Here is a 22,141-nt window from a genome sequence, read left to right as displayed (position 1 = left end):
GTAAGTGATTCGTAATATTTTTATTAGATTATAATAGTTTTAAGAAGATTCTTTTAATTCTGTTAAAATTTCATACATTTTTTTAAAATTAATTTTTGACAAGGATTTTAAAAATAAGTATTTAAAGGTGGTTAACCTGCATAAGTTTAATTCTGTTTTTTTACTAGATAATATAAAAACAAACGAATTAAAATTAGCTTTAATTTAAATTTTTGAAAACATAAAAATGTGTTAGAATTATAAATTCTAGTAACAATGACATGTCCTGAGATTATAATACCCCAACTATTAATGATTTTATTTTTTATTTGTTGTTTATCAAATGCTTGACTCTTGGGGATTAACGAATTTATTTGTGTGACTCACTGTTGAAAAAATGTAAACGAATTATGCCGACTTTTACCCATTAACTTAATAATTATCTCGTTTTTTTTTTAAAAATTTGAGTGAGGAGTTATTTCATTACCTTTATTTATCTTTTTTTATAACCGTTGTTGAACAGCCAACCCAGTTTTGAGTGTACGAGTATCAAATGTTCAACTCCGTAGCCTTGTAATTTTGAACCCAATCCGCAAGATAAGGGAACTCTTGGATCAAGTATTGGGAGAAAGTCTTCGTGGAGGACTTTTTGATGGAACAAATTTGCATTTGCGTTACGTGGATAGGTAAATCACGAAAATCTCTCGCTGTCAGTCTGTTGGTAAGGGGACTCTAACCCTTGATTCGTCAACCACTGAGGATATTTCTCGTCAGCTCTATGGTCGGTGCGAGCCGTGTGCGGAATTCGTGTCAACCAGCCACAGCTGGGATTCGAACATGGGGCACCTCATTGAGCGGTGAGTGCTCTATGCCCTGAGCCACCACGGCCCAGAAACCACTAGCATTTAAAAAGCCACCCCTATCATTTGAAAATCAACACTCCACTACTATTTAAAGAAATTTTAACGCTCGTTTGGTGTCCAACATGTTAACTACAGATAATTTCTGACACTATGCACTTAAAAAGGGCTAATTTTTTTTTATAACTGGCGTTGAACAGCCGTTTTAATTTTTTGTTTACTACTGCTAATGTTCAACTCCGTAGCCTTGTAATTTTGATCCCAGAATACAAGGGAACTCTTGGCTCAATTATTGTGAGAAATTTGTGTTCGTGGAGGACTTTTTGATGAACTAACAAGCATTTGCCTTACTTGGAAAGGAAAATCAAAAATGCCCCTCACAGTTAGCCTGATGGCAAGGGGACTCTAACCCATGGATACCTTACCACTAAGGATATTTTTCATCGGCACTGTGGTCGGTACAAACTGGGTGCGGAATCGTGTCAAACAGCCACTTCTGGGATTCGTACCCGGGAGTGGTGAACGCTCATCGAGGGGTGAACGCTCTGTCTCCTGAGATACAACATATCGGAGACCACTTTCATTTAAAAAAATCCTCACTACCATTTATGAATTACCACTACCATTTTTATAACCGTCGTTAAACAGCCGACCCAATTTTTGAGATTACGACTACTAATTAGGTTAATTAGGTCCCCGACCCCCCCCAAATATGGGTATGCGGGAAAAATTTTCATCTTGTCGCCGTGACAGTCTCCCGCACAGCCGGAGGTGGACAGAGAGTATCTGCCACACGCACTGGCTGAGAGGGCTGGCGAAGCCCCTCCGTGGCATTTATTTAAAAACAGGAAAAAACGGTGTACTATCTTGGCAACAGCCCGGAAGTTATCGGGCAAAAATACAAAAGTAACAAGTTCACCTCTAGAATTAAACGTTTTACATGTAGAGTTAGTTGTGATTATTCCGACTATTAACTATGAGGTGAAATTAAACATCTAAAGATTGATGTTTACAATAAAATATATGAAAAAATCAAGAAATTGTTTTTTTCAAATTACGACTACTAATGTTCAACTCCGTAGCCTTGTAATTTTGAACCCAATCCAGAAGACAAGGGAACTCCTAGATCAAGTAGTGGGAGAAAATTGCCTTCGTGTAGGATTTTTTTATGTAACTGACCCGTATTTGCGTTACATGGAGAGGAAGACCACGAGAACCTCCCAGGGTTAACCGGACGGCAAGAGGACTCAAACCCATGATCCGTCTACCACTGAGGATATTTCATGTTAGCACTGAGGTCGGTGCAAGCCGGATGCGGAATTCGTATCGACCAGCCATCGCCGGGATCGAGCTCCGGTTAACCTCAATGGAAGGCGAACGCTCTATCCCCTGAGCCATCGCGGCTCTACCACTACCAATTAAAAAAAAAATTCGGAGAGTTTGGGATCCAACATGCTAATTGCATCTAGTTTCTGAAACTGCTCTCTTGTAAAGGGTTAATTCAGCCCATTTTCCTATTTATCGGAGACTTTCAGCGTTACACTGGTAGACATTGTAGTGGTTAGAATACAAATGCAGGAAAAAATTACCCCTTTGTTCTTTCTTTTTCTCTATCATGATGTTTTTTTTCTTTTTCTGTATCACGAACAGAGGTGCCTCTCTGCGGAAGTAGGCTGTTGTTGTTCGCATTCTTATGTCTTCTGGTAACATATCAAATAGAAAAATATTATTAAATTTTGATTCGATGCACTGTTGGTATATATTGGTGAGGATTAGAGAATTTTTTATTGCGATGTATGTCTTCGTTACTTGTAATTCAACTGGCCTTAATAGAATATTATTTTTTTTTTAATTTTAAAGCAGAGCAGGTGTCTTAAATACATAACGTCTAATATTTGAGGTAGTTGCAAATTATTATTTTTCTCAGTGTTTAAGCACTCATTTAAATATTCTACCAAATACAGGGTACACACGACCTGGATAAGTGGTGATGGACTTTTCTCAAGACTGCTTAAATTTTTACAAAGTTTAACTTCTAATTTTAATTTTATAAAATCAGTTACGATTTTTTTCCAGACCACGATGAATGAAATTGCTGGGTATCCACAACATTGAAAAATTTAAGAGTAGTGATGAACGTTTCTCTTCATTGCTTAAAATTTAAAAGTTGAACTTTCTATTTAGTTTTATAAATTCAGTTATAAGTTATCACAAAGTTAAGCTTCCTACTTAGTTTTATAAATTCAGTTATAAACTATCACAACATTAAACTTCCTATTTAGTTACATAAATTCAGTTGTAATATCACAATTTATCATTTTGTCAATTATTTGTGTTAATTCAGAGATGGCGCTGCCATCGCATTGCTTTTGGGATTCACCTCCTTTCTAAAAGGAGTCATTCCTGTTCTAACCGGCAACGATCGATGTTGTCCGCCATATATATGTTTTTTCCAAAGAAGTTTTTGTTTTTTAATATGCTTTCGTTTATGTTTTTCCAAAACATGAAAAAAGTATAATCTTTTATGTTTTGTTTTTCCTAATATTTAATTTATGTTATTAAATTTAATTTTGGTGTTTATTCATTAAGTCCATTTTCAACGAACCAAAGAAACTTCATCAGTTTTGATTTTTTTTTCGGACCACGATAAAAGAAATACAGGGTACCCACAACCTGGAAAAATGAAAGAGTAGTGATGAACTTTTTTTAAGACTGATTAAAATTTCATTAAATTAAACTTCAAATTTAGTTTTGTAAAATCAATTTTGAAATGTTCGCTCTACGATAAAATGAAAATAATTTTAGAAGATATGAATACTTAAAAGTAAGTATATTTTTCAAAATCTAGCTACCACTTTAAAACAAATATTAAGCCATTCCATATGAACAGGGTTGCCACTAAAGAATAATTATTTTTAAAAAATTGTCCAAGACATCTCCTGTGCTTCAGTGAAGCGCTCTAGGTTAACCCCCCACCCCGCCCCGCCGTTGTTGAACATTGGTAATCGTAAACTCAAAATTGGGTCGGTTGTTCAACGACTGTTCTAAACTAAAAAACAAGGTTACTTAACTTTGAGTAATGTCTTAGATGAACGTAATTTGTTTCAATAAATTATATGCATTTTGCAATTACTTCAAATATCTCATTTTATGTCCATGTAAAAATAAATAATTCAAATCAGGAATTGTTTTCATTTTTATTAACGTATCGCCATTATTTATTCACATAAATTCTTTACTTTTAAATTCCCTTTATCTTAACCATAAAATTAAAAAAAAAATCTAACCTTAAAGATAAGAAAACATCTGGCATAGAAAAAAAAATCATGAAATGCTGGAACTTAATTTTACATAAAGTTTTACATCTTTCCTGAATAAAATTTTGAAATTTGATTCTTGTACAAGAATATGGTTTAGGTATACGAGAATGTAGTTAAGGTTAAGTATAAGGTAAGGTATGAAAATATAGTAGACTATAGGTAAGGTATACTTGCAGAGCTGTCAACAACATTTTGACGTTGTCTTAGTAATTTGTGATTATATGCCACGCTTGTTACATCGAGCTTTTACTGTAGAATCATTAAAATTTCTGTAGTAAAATGTCTCTAATTTGTTTAGCAATTTTTCTTGTTGTTTTTAGTGATTCCAGCTCGCCTTGTATTGACAATTCTTGTCTTCTTTGGCTACATTGCCATTTCTGCAATGCGAGTGAATCTCAGTGTAGCCTTAGTAGCCATGGTTGGAATACCTCGATCTGGCAATGGAACTAATGAAACAACGATTACGTGTCCGGAACTTATAATTACTAAAAACGCAACAATAGACGAAGATGAATTTTTAGTAAGTTTTAAATTTAATGCATGTTTGAATTAACTTAATTTTGAACTTATTTAGACTATTGCCGTCAAGGCATTTATTGGTTGGTTTGCTTTTATTTGTGATATATATTTAAAGGAATTAAAGTTTAGTCAGCTAAATCAGTAGTTACCATTTCTTTCAGCAATTGGATCCTTGGTTTTTGTATTTTAATAAACAATATAAAGATAATTTGGAAAGTTTTTAACAATACAACACACTATTTTAAACTATGAGAGGAAATAAATTTTTTCCTAATTTCATTATTAATAATCTGTATTCTGGTTTTATATCCAACAGTTAAATACACAGTCCTGGAGCTGTATCTAATCATATCAATATTTTTTTGTGGTATATAAATATAATAATGAAATGAAATTAGATGATTTATGGTTCTCTTTGAAAGGAAATAACACAGAAGAACTGCTGTAAACGGTTATTATAGAAAGACATTAATTTGTAGTAAATTTAGTTATTTTATTTCAATTTGAAAAACCTGATGCCAAAAAGTTATGCTGTTGTTGTTGTAGTTCATTTACGTCGCATTAGAGCTGCACAATGGGCTATTGGCGACGGTCTGGGAAACATCCCTGAGGATGATCCGAAGACATGCCATCACAACCAAATACTTTTGCAAATTTTCAGAAATGCATGTCCTTTACATACTTTTTTTCATGTTTGTTGATATTAAAAGTAATCTTTTCTTTTAAAAGAAATGGCCCTTTGATTTACATTGGCATTTAACTTTAATTAGTTTAAGAAAAGGCAACCGAAATATTAGTTAAACTATGGATTGTTGATTTAATTTAATGTATACTATTAGAGAACCAAATGAAACTGTTACATTTCAAGAACGTAACATGTCATTTTTTCGTGGTTGCAGAAACGTCCTAAACGTTGCTAGTAACTTCCATGATGATTACAAAAACGTCAAATTGTCCGTGTCATAACAAAAAATATAACAGAAACATTTTTTTTTAAACTTAAAACATCGAAAAAGCATAACGATTACATAACTACTCTAATCGTGCTTCCGGAAAGGTTTCTGAAATTTAACTGGGATATCAGTTGGATTCCAGAAAGCTTACAATAAGGTAACAGTAACTTGTATCGGTAGCGCTAGGGAGGGGGAAATGGTATAATGGGGGGTCTGAACCATTGGCGGAAGGAGCGAAAATCCCAACTCCACCGCAAAAATTCTCTATCGAGACCTTTTGGGGCAACATAATTAAGAATTTGGGGTGAAAAACATTATAACTAGTTTGCTGATAAATTTTGGTATTTCTGACAACTTCCTATCCTACAGCATTTAGTAAACAAAATTTATTTAATCCTAACTTTCTTAGTAGTAGTTTGCTTTCATTATAGTTTGTTTCTTCAAAACTTAAATAATAATTTGCTACCTTTAATGCGTATACTTTATGATTTCATTATTGAGAAATATATTAGAAACAGTGATTACGAAAAACCATGTATATGTTACCGTAAAGAGCATAAGTTTCACACAAAAAAGAAAAAAAACAGAAATAGAACTACTAATGCAAGTTACAAAAAAAAAGTAAACTCACATTTCGAGCTGTAAGTATTTCTGTAAACATGCATTTCGAGCTGTGATCAATTTCGTCAACACAGATTTTGATATTTCTTCAATTTTGTAAACACACAAAATTCGAGCTGCTTCTATTTTTTTAAAACGCGCATTACGAACCATAACCAATTTCGTAAATCCGCACTTTGAGTTGTGTCCATTTTCGTAAATACTCATTTCGAGCTGCGTCTACTTTTGTAAACATGCATTTTGAACCATGACTAATTTCGTAAACACGCATTTTGAGTTGTGTCCATTTTCGTAAATACTCATTTCGAGCTGCGACTACTTTCGTAAACACGCATTTCGAACTATGACCATTTTCGTAAACACTCATTTCGAGCTGCGACTATTTTTGTAAACACGCGTTTTAAGTTGTGTTGTAGCAACGACATCGTCAAGCTACCACAGCTCCACCACATACTAGACAGCGGATGCTCAGACTTCGAACCGAGTGGACTTTCTTCTTTATTTCTCCTTCTCTTAATTAATGAAACTTATGTTTGTTTTTCCGTGTGCTATATGTATATTATTAAAATTATTTAGCACCAAGCTTTTCCTTATTTTAAACCCCCCAAGATCACAGTGTTAATTTTCGCAAACACGCATTTTGAGCTGTGTCCAGATTTAAAAACTCACCGTCGAGTCATTTGTTTCAGCCAGATGGTGAATTCGAATGGAACTCAGATCTGCAAGGCCAAGTTGTTGGCTCCTATTTCTACGGATACCTTTTAAGCCAAATACCAGGAGGAATGATATCTGAGAAATATGGTGCCAAATGGGTCTATGGCTTAGGAGTCTTCGGTTCCGCAATTGCTTCTCTACTCACACCCATAGCTGCAAGGTTGAATGTATGGGCATTGATATTTGCACGAGTCGCAGTAGGATTTTCTGGCGTAAGTATAAATTGTTAATATTCAACATTTATTTTATAATTAGAAAATCTTGTTCTGTTCTTATATTTAGGATTCTTTCTTCCAAAAAAAGAGTTAGACAGGGAATTAAATAATTGTAAATGCTTGAACATACAAAAGTTTTTATTTTCTGCATTTATCATAAAATTGCAGTTCATGTGTTACCAGTAAAGTTCTAATCCATTGATGTGCGCATTTCCTATCTGATTTGCAGATGTATAAAGGTGTTGCAAATTAAGTGCAATAAAGAGTTTCCCACATGATATGGAAGTAACAAAGTAAGTTCTTTAACAGCATCAATATCATGACAGTTCAAAAACTTCTTTCTCTCTATACATAGACACACATATGTATTTCAGACTCAATGTAAATTATAGTACTTTTTAGCAGCAAAAGCAGTTTAGCAGTAAAGATTTTACAAAGCGAAATTATTGGCATAAGTAGAAAAAATATTCTTAAAGCTTTTAGAAATGGTGCCCCTTTTACTCATGTAAACTTTGCATCGACCAAAAATCAACTGACTCCAGACTTAAGACTAAAAACGTTTGACTTTAAACATATCACACCGTAAAATGAATTGTATTATCTCCTTTTTGATTCTAGGCCTCACGAGCAGAGAAGTAGGGACTCTTAGTATTCACAAGAGGAAATTTAAAAAAATTCTGATTAGGGAATATATTATTAAATTGGAAAATAAAATTTAGCTTTTAGAGACAAATTGAGTCGATCACTGGTCTAGTGATTACTGTACTACACTACGGGGCTCGTGGCTGTGGGTTCGAATCCCACTGTAGGCATGGATGCAACTTTCTTTCTCTCTCTCTCTCTCTCTGTTCTAGCCCTTTATTCTGTGTGATTGTCTAAATGTAACCCACCCAATAAGCGGGTTTGCGGTTGTGTGACGTGGGCGTATGCTACTCCACAGCCGTGGCTTAGCCACAGGTGCCCACTGCGTAACGATAGGAGAGTAGCATTTCTTAGGCCTATGGGAAAAAGATCCAAGTGCTCGTCATTAAAAAAAAAGAAGAAACAGACTGGCAAACTTGAAATCAACGGAGCAATGATATCTAAGATCTGCTCAAAAATCTCATGCTACAGGAAAATGTGCTTCCCTGAGTTACATTTTATCTTCGATCTAGAATAATTTCTCTGACATTTTTACACAGGTCGTATGTGCCAGACAATGTCTTACGCCTCATTTGCATTACGACTGGTGGTTGCAATGTTGAGCATTTGTTGCAAGCTTTGCTGATAAAAATCACTTCGTGTTGACGTAGTAAATTAACAATACTCTCTTTCATGTATCAATGTCCAGAAATCGCATAAAAAATCTTTTCCGACCTTGCATTTTTGTCAAAAATCCCATTAATGTATCCAGTGGTACAAGATACATATATAGATAGTATACGGTAACAAGAGAGATATTTAAAAGTGGTGTGCTGCATCATCCCTCAAAAATTGTCTCATGTGAATTATTCATTTGTTTTTTTATAGTGATTTACATTATTAATATGATGTGATATTATCTTTTTTTTTTAATCTTATGTTCAGGGAATAGCTTATCCTGCAATGAATGTTTTGGTCAGTCGATGGGCACCCAAAATGGAAAGAAGTCGTATCTCAACAGCGATGTATGCAGGTGGATTGTTAGGAACACTCATCACNTCATATTATATGATATAAGATTTTTTTTTTAATCTTATGTTCAGGGAATAGCTTATCCTGCAATGAATGTTTTGGTCAGTCGATGGGCACCCAAAATGGAAAGAAGTCGTATCTCAACAGCGATGTATGCAGGTGGATTGTTAGGAACACTCATCACAAATGCCTTTACAGGTATTCTGAGTGAAAGCACGTTTCTGGGTGGATGGCCGTCTATATTCTATATATGTGGTAAATATTCTACACAAATCGTAATAGTTCTATGTGTGTATTTCTAACCAAATATAAGTCAAAACTAAAATGCCTCTGTTTAGAAGTTTAGTAGACGAGTTTATTCTTTTCTTAGCTTATTGAATTTACTGCTGCAGTTATCTGTACATATTTAAATAGTTAAGTTAAGATCTGTCAGACGTGTTTGGAACGTCGAGTTCTTTTACACCTTTTGTCTCCAAACGGTTCAGTTGACTATCCTGAACGTGTGGTTTCTACAAAAAATGTCCGGGAAGTGAATTTCCAACCATATATGTTGTTTACTGATGAGGCTATATTCAATAGGGAATGTGTATTCAATTCCCAAAGTCAGCATTTGTGGGCTCAACAAATCCCGTCTGTGTGCGGCAACACGCGGCAATATAACGCTCAGTTAATATGTGGGCAGGTTTGATCGGTGACTGCTTAGTCTGGCCTCACGTTTTACCATTCAAATTGAATGCCGCGAATTATCTGATATTTCTGGTGCAGGCTCTTCCCGCGTTTCTTGACGATGTTCCAAAAAATTCGAAGCGTAACATGTGCTTCCAACATAATGGGGAGCCTGCTCCTTTTGGATTGGATGTTTTTGGCCATTTGAACAAATCATTCCCACATAGATAGATTGAGCGTGGAGAACCAGTTCCCTGGCTCCCACGCACACTGGATTTATTGAGTCTTCATTTTTTTTCTGTGGGTATACTGTAGAGTCTAAAATGGATAACACGGCAAGATTCGACTGCGCAGCTGCTACAAAGGCTGATGGCGTAAACTTCCAGCATATTTTGCGACACCAAAGCTGTCCTACACTATTTGTATTCCTTATGTGCAATAAATATTTCAAATTATTTAATCTCTTGTTTCCTTTCCCATCGCCTACCTCTACTACCACTTACCCCTGACACTTCTGACCATAGTCTCCTATGCAATTCTAAATCCTTATGATGTTCCCTACCTATTTATTAAGACTTCTACAGAAAGCGGAGCAGTTGGCATCCATGGAAATGATACTAGTTCTCCAAAGAGATTTTGAAATAATTAGTATCCTTACTTGTTATTTTCAAGAATAACGATTAATGAATATCGGTTAATGAAAAATTAGTTCATGAGAACTTTTTCATATAAGAGAATCGTAAAAAAAGGCTATATTGTTATTGACGCCTAAGAAGTTTAATTAAGTTTGGTAATAGTTACAATTTGGGATAAAACAATTATACTAGAAAAATAAACGTTAAAATGTTACTCATTTATCCAAAATCACCAAAAAAAGTCACAATGTTATTATTGATGCTAATTATGGTTCATTAATTTTGGCAGTATGTATCACTCATATTGTGTTAATTGATGTATTTAATAGGTACTTAATATGAAACTATTAGTAAGTACCAAGATACATATTATAGGTACTGTGGAAATAAGATTTTACTGAATAAAATAGTGGATTGTGGGTGCGTGGAATATGTGATTATCAGGAGTTGACCTCGACCAATATTTTTCTGTTAAACGATACTCAATATAATTAATCTTTATTTTGTAGGATGAACTTTAAAAAAAATATTTTAATAAATTTATTTTAATAATAAAAAGCTACCAGGAAATAAAACAAATAGTTATAGTAAAAAAATTGAAATTTTTGAAGTTTAAGTGTGTCCAAGCAATTGGCATCCCTGTACACTAAAGTTTGAAATCCTTAACAGAATGCAACCATTTCCAAGAAAATTATTGTACTTCCAATTTTTTTTTGAGAAATTATAAGTTTACGAACTTTTTTTTCTAAAAGCAAAGAATGAACTATTTTTTAAGAGTTTTTAACATGTTTGTTTTTTAACCTTCTATGCTTGTTATTATTCAAGCTATTCTTCATTTATATAAATTACTTTTAATATATCATTATTGAGCAAATAAATACCGAGCAATATTTTATTTCAGGAACATTAGGATGCTGTTGGTTTATCTTCTGGGCAGTGCTAGCCTATGACACACCAGATGTCCATCCCCGAATCTCTAAAGAAGAATTAGCATACATCCAAGACAATTTAGACAAATCCAAATCAGATGTAAGTCAAATTTATTAAATCATAAGGTTTCTTGCATTTAGTAAATCCCTTGCACCGAAATTGAAAAAAAAATATTCGAGTTTATTTTGAATTATGGCGGATATAATGTGAGGAAACAAAAAATCATTTTTTAGATAAATAAATAAAAATCTAGCTTACGTTAATAATAAACTTTAAATTAAATAAAGAATACTATGTATAACTCAAAAAGGGCTCAAAATTTGTAAATATTTAACTACTATTTAAGTACCTTACTCAAAATATTACTTAACTACCATAGATAGAGAAGCGATGGCTCAGGGCATTCGCCTTTCAACTATTGGACCCTGGTTCGAATCTCAGCAACGGCTAGTCGATACGAATTCCGCATCTTCCACTGTGCTGACACAAAATATCATCAGTGGTAGACGGATCGTGGGTTTTGCTACCACTTTTTCTTCTTTTCCATCCTGCTTTCAGCTCTGCTTCGAAAGCTTAGGATTCTTGTATTCTATTCAAGAATGTTTAGAACTCTATTTCGTAGAGAAAGGGATAAGTGTTGACACAACTAACTGTTTATGTAATTTCGACGCTATTATTTACGCAAATCAACGCTCATCGTCCAAGTCACAATTCACGCACGTAGTTGAACTTTATGATGAGAGCCACTTTCAACCTTACAATTAAAAATAATAAGAAAACATGCCACCAAGTAATATTCTTATTATATTTTATCGAAATTTCATGTTTTGATAGTCAATACAAATTTTTATTTTACACGACTAGTATATATACGTTATGCTCACGGCTATAGAGATTTCGTCCGACGTGTATTCATGTCAAACACACTTAACTGGTGTAATGAATTCAATGATGTATACAAATAATGACAGGGAAATTAAAAATTTTATTGTCAACCTTTTTGAATGATATTAAACTAGCACGAAGTATTTTATTTTTACAGGATGCCAAAACTCCATGGAAATCCATATGGACATCGATGCCATTTTGGGCCTTGATTGTAGCCCATTTCGGACATGATTGGACTTTTTACAATTCGCTGACTATGATGCCAACATACCTCTCAAATGTTTTACATTTCGACTTAAGAGATGTAAGTTTTTGTTCTCTTTTAAGCGGTAGATTAAGAGTCGTATTATTCGTTAATTGCTTGCCAAGTACTGACATCACCTCCTACACCAGAAAGCCTCCATACAGGATTTTATAAGTAGTCTGCGCAGATTATTTGAAAAGTGAACCAATTGTGAGCATGAACCCGAATTCTATTTTGAATGTACTTGAGAGAAATTTATCATATATATTTGAGAATTGAATCTGTAGTGGTCGGCAAGTAACTAAGACAAACAAATCATATTCATAAATTAAACAAATTTTTAGACATGTATTTGCTACCACTTTCTAAATGATTTTCTATTAAGTGGTTCTTTCGGAAATCGGAATACCTATAAAAAACTGTGTGGAGGCTTTCAGTTATAGGAGGCGTAGGTATAGGTTACTGGAATTTATCTAGCATAGAGTAATTTATAAAAAGAAAATCTAAGTTGTATCTTCTTATTTAGCATCCATTTTAGTTTCTTAATTTTAAAACAAATTTCTGTTACGTTATTTAATGAGAAAATATCATTTTTTTCTCGAATTATATATGAATGATAATATTCATCTCTCAACCATCTGATCTGTTTTGTTGGCGCAAATCATAGCTGAGTATTTCGTTACATCACTCGATATCACGTGAACCGGCAACGGTAATGTGCAATAAAGTGATAAGAAATTAATCAAGAAAAAAAAATGTGATAGGAAATGTGGTTATAATAAGATCGGAAAGTAATGACATTTTCTGTATATTTTGGGAGAAACGAGATACTGGCATAAATACTGGATTGACGAAAGGCATGTGTACAGCCGTAAAGATATATATTTATTCTTAGTGGTAGCTAATTATCTTAATTTAAAATAGTTAACAAATAAATGTTAAATTTTCAACCAATGTTAACTATAATAATTTTTTATTTTTATTTTATTTCCAATGGCACATTAAAAGACAATTGAACATCAAAAAAATAACAATAAATCTTTAAATAAGAGCGAGCAATCCAGTAGCGTTCCCAAATAGAATTCCGTGTGAGAGCAGGGCACCTTGACAGGTATCTTATTTACCTGTCAACAACCGCAAATTTAATTATCAAATATAAATGAAAAATTTCTCTCGGTAACTTTTAAAAAAGAATTCGGGTTCATGCGCACAACTGGTTCCCTTTTTAAATAGTCTACGCAGACTACTTATATGGAACCGTGGGCTTTCTGATCTAGATGGTGATGGCTGAACACAGGCAGTTCTAAACTTTGAGATTCTACAACAATTAACAATTTACATTCACGGTTCTTTGAAAATCATAAAAAGAAGGAGGGGAAAGCGCACGCAATCATTAAGATATTGTAAGACACAATCACGCGCAGACAATTGCACAATTATCCTATAACATTTGGATACCGTAAACTAGTTGCTAAAGATTAGAGTGTAAAACTTTTAATATTCCAAGCGGTAGAGTGCAAATTCATAGAGCCAAATAGGAGCCTTGTAGTGCAAGGGATTAAGCAATTTAATTCTGGATGAGAAGAGATCTGCTGGATGGGCTTTAATAAGCCACCTCTGGGGATAAGACACCGATACTTCACAAATGACAAGTCAGTGGCTTATTATGAAAATTAACCCAATAAGAAATAGGAATTACTTCATTATTTACCTGGTTGACAAATTCATTCATTTCAGAAATAAGCAAATATAAAATAATAGTAGACATGTTTCAAACGCTTTAAAAGCTTTCACGACTTGTCAGGCGTAAAAGTAAAGAGACAGAAATGATTTAAAATATACAAACGTAAAATTGCCAACGAAGAAAGGAAAATAAATGTGACTAATAAGACTAGGAAAGCCACAAAAGCCGAGAGAAAAAAAAAGATTAAATTCAGAACAAGAAAAAACACAGTGTCTAAAAGGCAAATTAGAGTAAAATGCATTTCCACGCTCTATAGAGAGGTAGGATAAACTAATGATGTTAACAAGGCAATCAGCATTTCAATGAATAAAACAAGATTCCAAGGCATCAAAAAATGGTTCAGTTTCTTGGAATTGTTCCTTTAACTTAATTATTTGTTTGATTGATTTAAAAAGTTTTTCCATTCTTAGTCGAATTTTAAAAATATTTTACGGTAGAAAATTTAAACGATTTATTTTCTTTAAGTAGTATTTTCAGGAAATTCTCTAAATTTGTAACTTTATTTTATTTTTAGAATGGAATTTTGTCCGGCCTCCCATTTTTGATGATGTGTCTTTTTGCGTTGCCTGCAAGTGTTCTTGCGGATTTTCTCAGAGCAGGTGGTTATCTACAAATCACCACAATTAGGAAACTCATAACCGGAATTGGTAATTTATCATCAGTCATTCCCATTAGTTTTCTCAAAGAAAAATTTATAAATTGAAGTTTATTCAGGTATTTTGCGTTGAAATGGTGGGCAAAAATGCTCTTGATTTTCCTATTTAGACGTCTTAAACTAAAATTGATAAACTGTAATTTATTGCAATAGTTTGTACTGATAGTTTGTTTTGTTTTAATTTTCCATCTAATGTTTTCATCTATTTTCCGTCAATTTTTTTAAAAAGCAAAAACAAGTTCTTTCTAACATTGTATCAGTGTTGCCAAAGCAAAACATATTAATACAATAGTGTGAGGAGTACTCAAAAAAAAAATTGTAAACAAAAAATTTACATATTAAGTAACAAACATATCACGCAAAAAACAGAAAATAAAAAAATATAAAATGTAAAGAAAAACATGAGCAAAACACGTAACGAAAATCTAGGCTGCGAGTAGCGAACTCAAATGCACCTCCCCGAATGGCAACGCTAGAAAATTGACCAATGATTGCCGCTAACAATGTCACATGCTAAATCTAGATGAGGTGGCTCAACATATAACGCCTTTAAAAACGGAAACTGAAATAACAATTCAGCTACGGCAATCTCATACTATTAAGCTAGGCAGAAGTGAGTCTTTGTCGATAGATCTCTATTTTAGTTTTTTGTCGAAAGCGTTTTTTTTCACGAATTTATATTTGCGAATTTATTTGACAATTTTTGATTTATATCACGAATTTATTTGTTTTATTATTGTCATTAGTTATTCATTGAAAAATGAGTCTCTGTTAATGAGTCTTTTTTTGAATTCAAATTTATTTTAATGACTTAGTATTTACTAAAACGATGTAATTTTTTTTTAATAAAAAAGTTGTTAAATGGATTTGAATGATTGTTTTGAATTCTAAGAACTTTGAGCATTTGCAATGTATTTAAGTTAGTAGCGAGCGAAGCAAACTATACAAGATTGCGTAGCAATTTTCGGGGGTTGGCGAGCGTTAGCGAGCAGGGGGAGCAGCCCACTAGTATATAATATATATACATAAGATCTTTATGGATGCATATGCTCAATAAGCTTTTCCTCTTTCAATTTCATAATTTTAGGATTTTTCGGACCAGGATTGTGTGCAGTAGCTATAACCCTTATTGGTTGTCGACCAATTATTATAATCATATTATTATCTTTATCTTTCGGCTTGAATGGATTTATATATTCAGGATTCATGGTTAACCACGTTGATATGAGTCCACGATTTGCTGGTAAGTATTGTTCAATAACGTATTTCTTTTTTTTGAATATTTTATGTTGACATTTTTATAATAATTTTTCATTTAATTTTAGAAGAACTTGGTAGAATGCATAACCTGTATTAGCTTTGGTATTAACCAATGTAGAGCAATTTGTGTTAAAATATTTGTTTAAATTTTGTTATAATAATAACCAACTCTGCGAACTTACTGTTATTTTTGAGAAAGATCCCTTCTCGTGATTGTTAGTTTTTTATTTTAAAACGTTATTCCTTGCTTTCCAAGTTTGATTTTAAGTTATTTTCTACACCACTACATGTAAATATTTCAAATGTTTACAAAAACGCCACTTGCTACCAGCCTCCTCTTCGCGAGCCATTTAAATTGATGTCCAAATTGCCAACAAATCTGTAAGCTCTAGGTTTTAATTGTCTACAAATATTTAAAATATTTTGAGAAAAAAGTAGTGGTTTTCAGACCCGATTTAAATATCTACAGTGACTTGCAGAAACGATTGACCTATATATTTTTTATAACGTTTTCTAGCTTTGTGTTGTTTAAAGTAGAGGGGAAAAAAATTGTATTATATTTATTATTATAAACAATTTCAAGTAGCATCATATTATTACTTATTTATTATTTTTATTTATATAAATATTTGTAAATATGAATAATAAACTTAACTGCAGTATTTTTGTGTTCAAAAGTTCCCAGCCAGATTATAGTATTAATTTAATTAAAATTATTTTTTAAAATTACCACTTTCCTATTTCTAAAAAAAAGCGAAATGTGATAGCAAATTTTTTTTCGTAATGAACGTTTTTGAAGGAAAAAAAGACAATGGAGACTTATAACGTATTCAGTATTATATAAAGCAGGGTTGCCACGGGTGACTAAAAATGCAAAAAGTGGTGACTAATAAAATCCTAACTTTTATTAAAATTCACAACATTATATAGCATAATTATTTTTCAGTTTACTAATGAAAAGATATGCAAAGAGTTTTTCTTCATTGATTTAAATATGAATAATTTGAAATGCAAGTTATAGTAGTAGTTACTTTAGAATAATTAGAGAGATAATAAATAAATAAAAATAAAATTAGTTTCTACCACTTTTAACATTTTCAGTCTCCTGTGGCATCCCTGTATAATAGCAGCTAAATTCACTTTGGGATATAATAATAATTCATATTTGGATTGGAGGATTTAAGGTCGACTAAAATTGTAAATCACTGATTCAGCATTTCCACGGGCGAATAAAAGAACAAAATGTGGTTAATTATAAAATTCAAAATTTTATTGAATGATATTAATATTAGCAACATTTGCTTGCAGTTTCTTTTTCAGTTTACAATAGTATCTTGCTATAGAGTGATTTTTTTAAACATTTACGTCATTTAAAATAGTAGTTACGATTGAATAATAAAAGAGATTATACATAAATAAAATAAATAAAAGTTAATTAAGTTTAAAATATATATATATATATATATATATTACTTTTTCAGTCGCCTTCGTTCTTCCTGCTATTTAGGAGGACAAATAAGCACTCATTTTCCTTGTTACACCGTGCTTGCAGTATGAAATAAAATTAGGCCAATAAATAAGGGATTAGGGGCCGTTCAGAAAGTACCTACGCAAAAATGGAGAAATTTTAACCCCCTCCCGCCCTTTCGTACATTACCGTACATAAGGTCTTACTCCTCACCCCCTTAGAGTAGGTACATTTTATTAGTCTATCCCCCTTTTTCATAAAAATTAAAATAATTATGTTTTAAAAAAATTAAATATTTATTTAAGGAGTGTGTAGGAAAAAGTAAAATTTAAATTTGGTGTATGCTTATAATGTACGTACTTTGTATAATACCTTCCCCCCCCCTCCCCATCGTACAAAACCGTACAAAATGGCAAATCCCCCCCCTTTGGTATATACGTACTTTTTGAACGGCCCCTTATAACTAGAAATAATTATTTCTAAAATGGGGAAAGTTTCTACATTTAACTCACGCTTTTATATGCTCTAATGCTTAAGTCATATAATGATTAAGTAATGAGTAACTAAATATTACTTTTCTTCTTTAGGAACTCTCTTTGGAATAACAAATGGAATTGCGACATTACCAGGTTTTGTGGCACCAGCATTCGACGGATACGTTCTCCAAAGTGGAGTACGTTCCTATGTGTTTCGTTAAGTTAATATTTAAAAAATTTTATTATTAAGGATATTTTAGTGCAGCGATTGCATTTTTGGAGGAGAGGTGAGCAAACCATAAGAATTTTAAATCATATGAGAAGAATGGTTCAAATCCATTTCTTTCGCAAAATGATGTTTGGATAGTAATCTGCTGCATTCTGAGGATTACCAAGTTTTAAAAAATCAATAAGGGTGGGGATAGCCTGGTGGGTTAGACGTCGGGCTTTAGTACGAGAGATCTATCCCCGCCGGCCGTAGACTTTCCGTGCAGTAAATGGTGATTTACCGATAATATTGTGAAACCAGAATTGAATCGTTATGATTAGAAAAGGCTTCAAATCTGTTTACTTCTTTTCAAAAAACACTCAATAATTTTTTTTTTCCTGCGTGTATAAGTCAGTGCAATTTATTTAAATCTGTTTTTTGTAATTCATACTATTTTTATATATTGATTGTACTGTGAGATTACGAATGTTATTCTTTTCATTTTGATTGTGCTTCTGTCATAGGAAAAGTTTTGCAAATAGATAATTTTAAAAATAAAAAAAAAATTAAGATGGTAATTAAAAATTTTCGTTAAAAAAAAAGTTTCAATTAATCTTTTCATGTTATTTTTTTTTGTAAATCTTTTTCTTAATTTACTAATCAAAACGAAACACTTTCTCACACTTTTAAATTGACATCCTGTCCTTTAATCTATTTTTGGTTCAAGTATGCATTAATTAAAAATAAGGCATTTTCCCCTTTTCTCTTTATGGGAATCACGCAACCTATTTAATAAACCAATTATAATTATTAATGTTTCCCTTTATCCCTGAGATCTAATGAAACAGTGGGAAATTCACATCCTACTTTCCCTAGGATTAAAACTAAAGCACACAGATTTTGGAGCGCGATTTGAGCTCCGCCAATGCTAGAAAATGATCTGAGTACAACATGTGAGCTCAATGAAAATATTCTTTCCTTCCAACTGTTGTCTGCGTGGTTGACATTCGACCATGACTGCTAGAATTATATATATATATGTGTGTGTGTGTAAAAGTATAAATACGTTTCTCATATTTTCTTTTTTTCCTTTTTAGCAAACTTTGAGAAATTGGGGATTTGTGTTCTTAAGTTCAGCAACCCTGTATTTTATAACGGGTGTCTTCTACATATTGTTCGCTTCAGCTGATCTTCAACCATGGAATGACCCAGATAACGAACCTACCGACAAAAAAGAAGTGAAATGCGTAGAAAACATTTCTCAGAAAACAAAACTGTAGCGAACTTAGTACTCGGAAGGAGTGATGAATCATGCCCAAAACCTTAAATTAAAAAAAAAATTAATCATCGAGATTTGATTTCCTCTTGTTTATGGCGAGGCGTCTGAAAGGAGAAAAAAACTTGAAACTAACACGTTGGTGATGTAGACATTTTGGACAAAATTATGGCGAGTTCATGAATAATTTTATTTTATTTTTATAACCGTAGTTGAACAGTCGATCCCATTTTTGGGTTTACGACTACTAATGTTCAACTACGTAGACTTGGCATTTTGAATCCAATACAGAAGACAGAGGAATTCCTGGATCAAGTAATGGAAGAAATTTGCCCTCGTGGAGATCTTTTTGATGAAACTAACCCTCATTTGCGTTACACGGTAAGGAAGACCACGTGAACCTCCCACTACTAGCCTGACGGCAAAGGGACTCATTTGTAAACCTCTGACGATATTTCACGTGAGTATTGTGATCAGTGCAAGCTGGATGCGGAATTCGGATCTTTCAGCCGTCCCCAGGATTCGAACCTGGTTCACCTCATTAAAAGGCGAACGCTCTATCCCCTGAGCCATCGCGGTTCGATGTTTAATTTTGAGGAATTCGAACCATTATTTTAAATATGATAAGATTTTTATTTTGTTTTTAAAAAAAAATTATTTCTAAAATTTTTTGTTTTTAAGCACTTTAGAAAGAGATAAGCCTTGTATTACTTATGCAGGCTTTCAAGTATTTTACTAGTTTCATGTAATTAATATGCATATTATCCAAATATGTTTCAATTATATTTTACAAATGCTTAATTCTATGCTACTCAATAACGTGTTGTCTGCATATAACTATATCTGTTATGGTCAATGTGAATAATCGGTTATTATTAATAATAACCGGTCAATATTACTAATAACGAAATAAGCCGGTTAAAGGGAATAACTTGAGCGCATTTATTACCGGTTATTTATATTGATTTATAACCGTCGTTGAACAGCCGACCCAATTTTTGGGTTTACGACTATTAATGTTCAACGCCGTAGCCTTGTAATTTTGAACTAATCCAGAAGACAAGGAAACTCCTTGATCAGTACCACCAGAGGTTTTGATTTGTTATGGGGACATGGAGGACTTTGAGACTCGACAGATTTAACTTGCATCAGTCCCCATTTACTACACGGGGAGTCTTCGGTCCGCGGGGTTCGAACTCTTGGACATGGGCCCAGCTCCCTAACGACCAGGCTATCCCGGCCTTATTACCGGTTATTATCAATAATAACTAATGAAATTTAGTCAATGCCATTCTTTTATGGAGATATTTCCGTATCATGATCTGTCACGATATCTACAATCGCCAAGGCGCCAAATTGATTTCAATTTAAAAAAAAAATTTAGATGTTTGCCCGGCGGTAATTACGAGTTAGTCCCTTTCTGTTATTATTAATCTTCTCATTTTTAGTTTCTCGCTGGCCACTGCCCAGAAGCTGCCAAGACTTGGTGATTACTTTGACATAGATCACGATACGGAAATAAACCCTTTTTTTCTCAACGTGACCAAAAGAAGCGGTTATTATTAATTTTGACCTGTTAGAATTAATAATAACCGAAATTTTCACATATACAAAGAGGCACACCCATGTTCCAATGTTATCTAAACAATTTATTCACATTGATCAAATTTCATTGGCAATAACCAGTTAAAAGTGAATGTTATATCTCTCATTTAACCAAAAGAAGCAGTTAGTATTAATAATTAGAGGATTTATTACTTTAACAGTAACATATCTATAAAAATTTTATTAATAAAAAATAAAATGGTGATAAACTATGTTTTAATTGAAGGTTTCTTTTGACATTCACTTTATTTAATGCCATAAAATGAAACGTAGCAAAACGTAATACAAATTTATGTAATACAAAAAAATATAACAGTAAAAATCACTTTATTATATTTTATTTTTTAATTTCTTGCATAATTGTCTCAAATTAATTTATATGAGCAATGATAAAGTTTTTGAAATAGTAATATTTACAGCTTAGTGTGATTATGCGTTCTTTGAAATCTTTCGTTTCATCCCATTTACTCAGGTAGATGCACATAAGAAGTGTTTTTGGTACTTTGGGATTATCCCGTCGACTTTCCAACGCTCGCCAAATCCTTTGGCGATAGTTTTAGGTTATTCTATTTTATTTTATTTTATTATTATTTTATTTATTTTAATTTGCTTGGTTTTTAGGTTTGGCGAAAATGGTGGACGGGATAATCCCAAAGTACCGTATTTTTGTAAATTATTAAAAATTAAGTTTTTGTAATTAATTAATAGCTCGAGATCATGCTTTCACATTGTGTACTTTTTTTTATGTACTTTACTTACTTACTTGTACTTATTTATTGTGTACTTTCTATTTCCCCTCAATTTTTATAAACTCCTTTTGAAAAAGAATTTAAATGACTAGTGTTTTATTTGACCTTTCGCTTAGGGCTGGTATAACAGATGGACCAGAATGGCAGCTTCGTCATACTAAGCGCCGTAAGAAAAGGGTTAAAAACGTTAAAAAATAGCCAATTTAAATACAAAGTGCATATAAAATATTCTAAATAATAGTATTTTAAAAATAAGAACAACAAAATATATATACTTACCAAAATGTAAAATACAATTGATATCAATAGATTAATACAACTTCTAATTGAATGATATTTTAATTTTTAATTTAAAAGCAAGGAACAAATTTAACGTAAACATGAAGTCAAAGCAAGAACGTTTAGATAAGTTGTTCCACCATATCGCCATAGAAACCTGAAATTCAACAAGCGACTAGGGGAAGGACGATTCCATAATGTTAAAAACTTAGAGTTTCGTCAGA

At 32.6% G+C, this 22,141-nt stretch overlaps 1 protein-coding gene across 3 annotated transcripts in view; it reads left to right on the top strand.

Moving 5' to 3' along the window:
* Nucleotides 1-21,717, top strand: part of LOC107448548 (sialin) — a 34,010-nt gene extending 12,293 nt beyond the window's left edge. For all 3 annotated transcript variants that reach the window (XM_071181989.1, XM_071181990.1, XM_071181991.1), the window contains 9 exons: nucleotides 4,480-4,679; nucleotides 6,942-7,178; nucleotides 8,906-9,089; nucleotides 11,037-11,164; nucleotides 12,108-12,257; nucleotides 14,456-14,588; nucleotides 15,684-15,839; nucleotides 17,912-17,997; nucleotides 19,106-21,717. In XM_071181989.1, the coding sequence (XP_071038090.1) occupies nucleotides 4,480-4,679; nucleotides 6,942-7,178; nucleotides 8,906-9,089; nucleotides 11,037-11,164; nucleotides 12,108-12,257; nucleotides 14,456-14,588; nucleotides 15,684-15,839; nucleotides 17,912-17,997; nucleotides 19,106-19,288 (1,457 nt within the window). In that variant the 3' untranslated portion in view covers nucleotides 19,289-21,717. The remainder of the gene's footprint in view (nucleotides 1-4,479; nucleotides 4,680-6,941; nucleotides 7,179-8,905; nucleotides 9,090-11,036; nucleotides 11,165-12,107; nucleotides 12,258-14,455; nucleotides 14,589-15,683; nucleotides 15,840-17,911; nucleotides 17,998-19,105) is intronic.
* The last annotated feature ends 424 nt before the right edge of the window (nucleotides 21,718-22,141 follow it).

Source organism: Parasteatoda tepidariorum, chromosome 6 (genome assembly GCF_043381705.1).
Source record: "Parasteatoda tepidariorum isolate YZ-2023 chromosome 6, CAS_Ptep_4.0, whole genome shotgun sequence".
Lineage (NCBI taxonomy): Eukaryota > Metazoa > Arthropoda > Arachnida > Araneae > Theridiidae > Parasteatoda > Parasteatoda tepidariorum.
The sequence above is the reverse complement of the archived record's forward strand: the minus strand, read 5'-3'. Positions and strand labels throughout refer to the sequence as shown.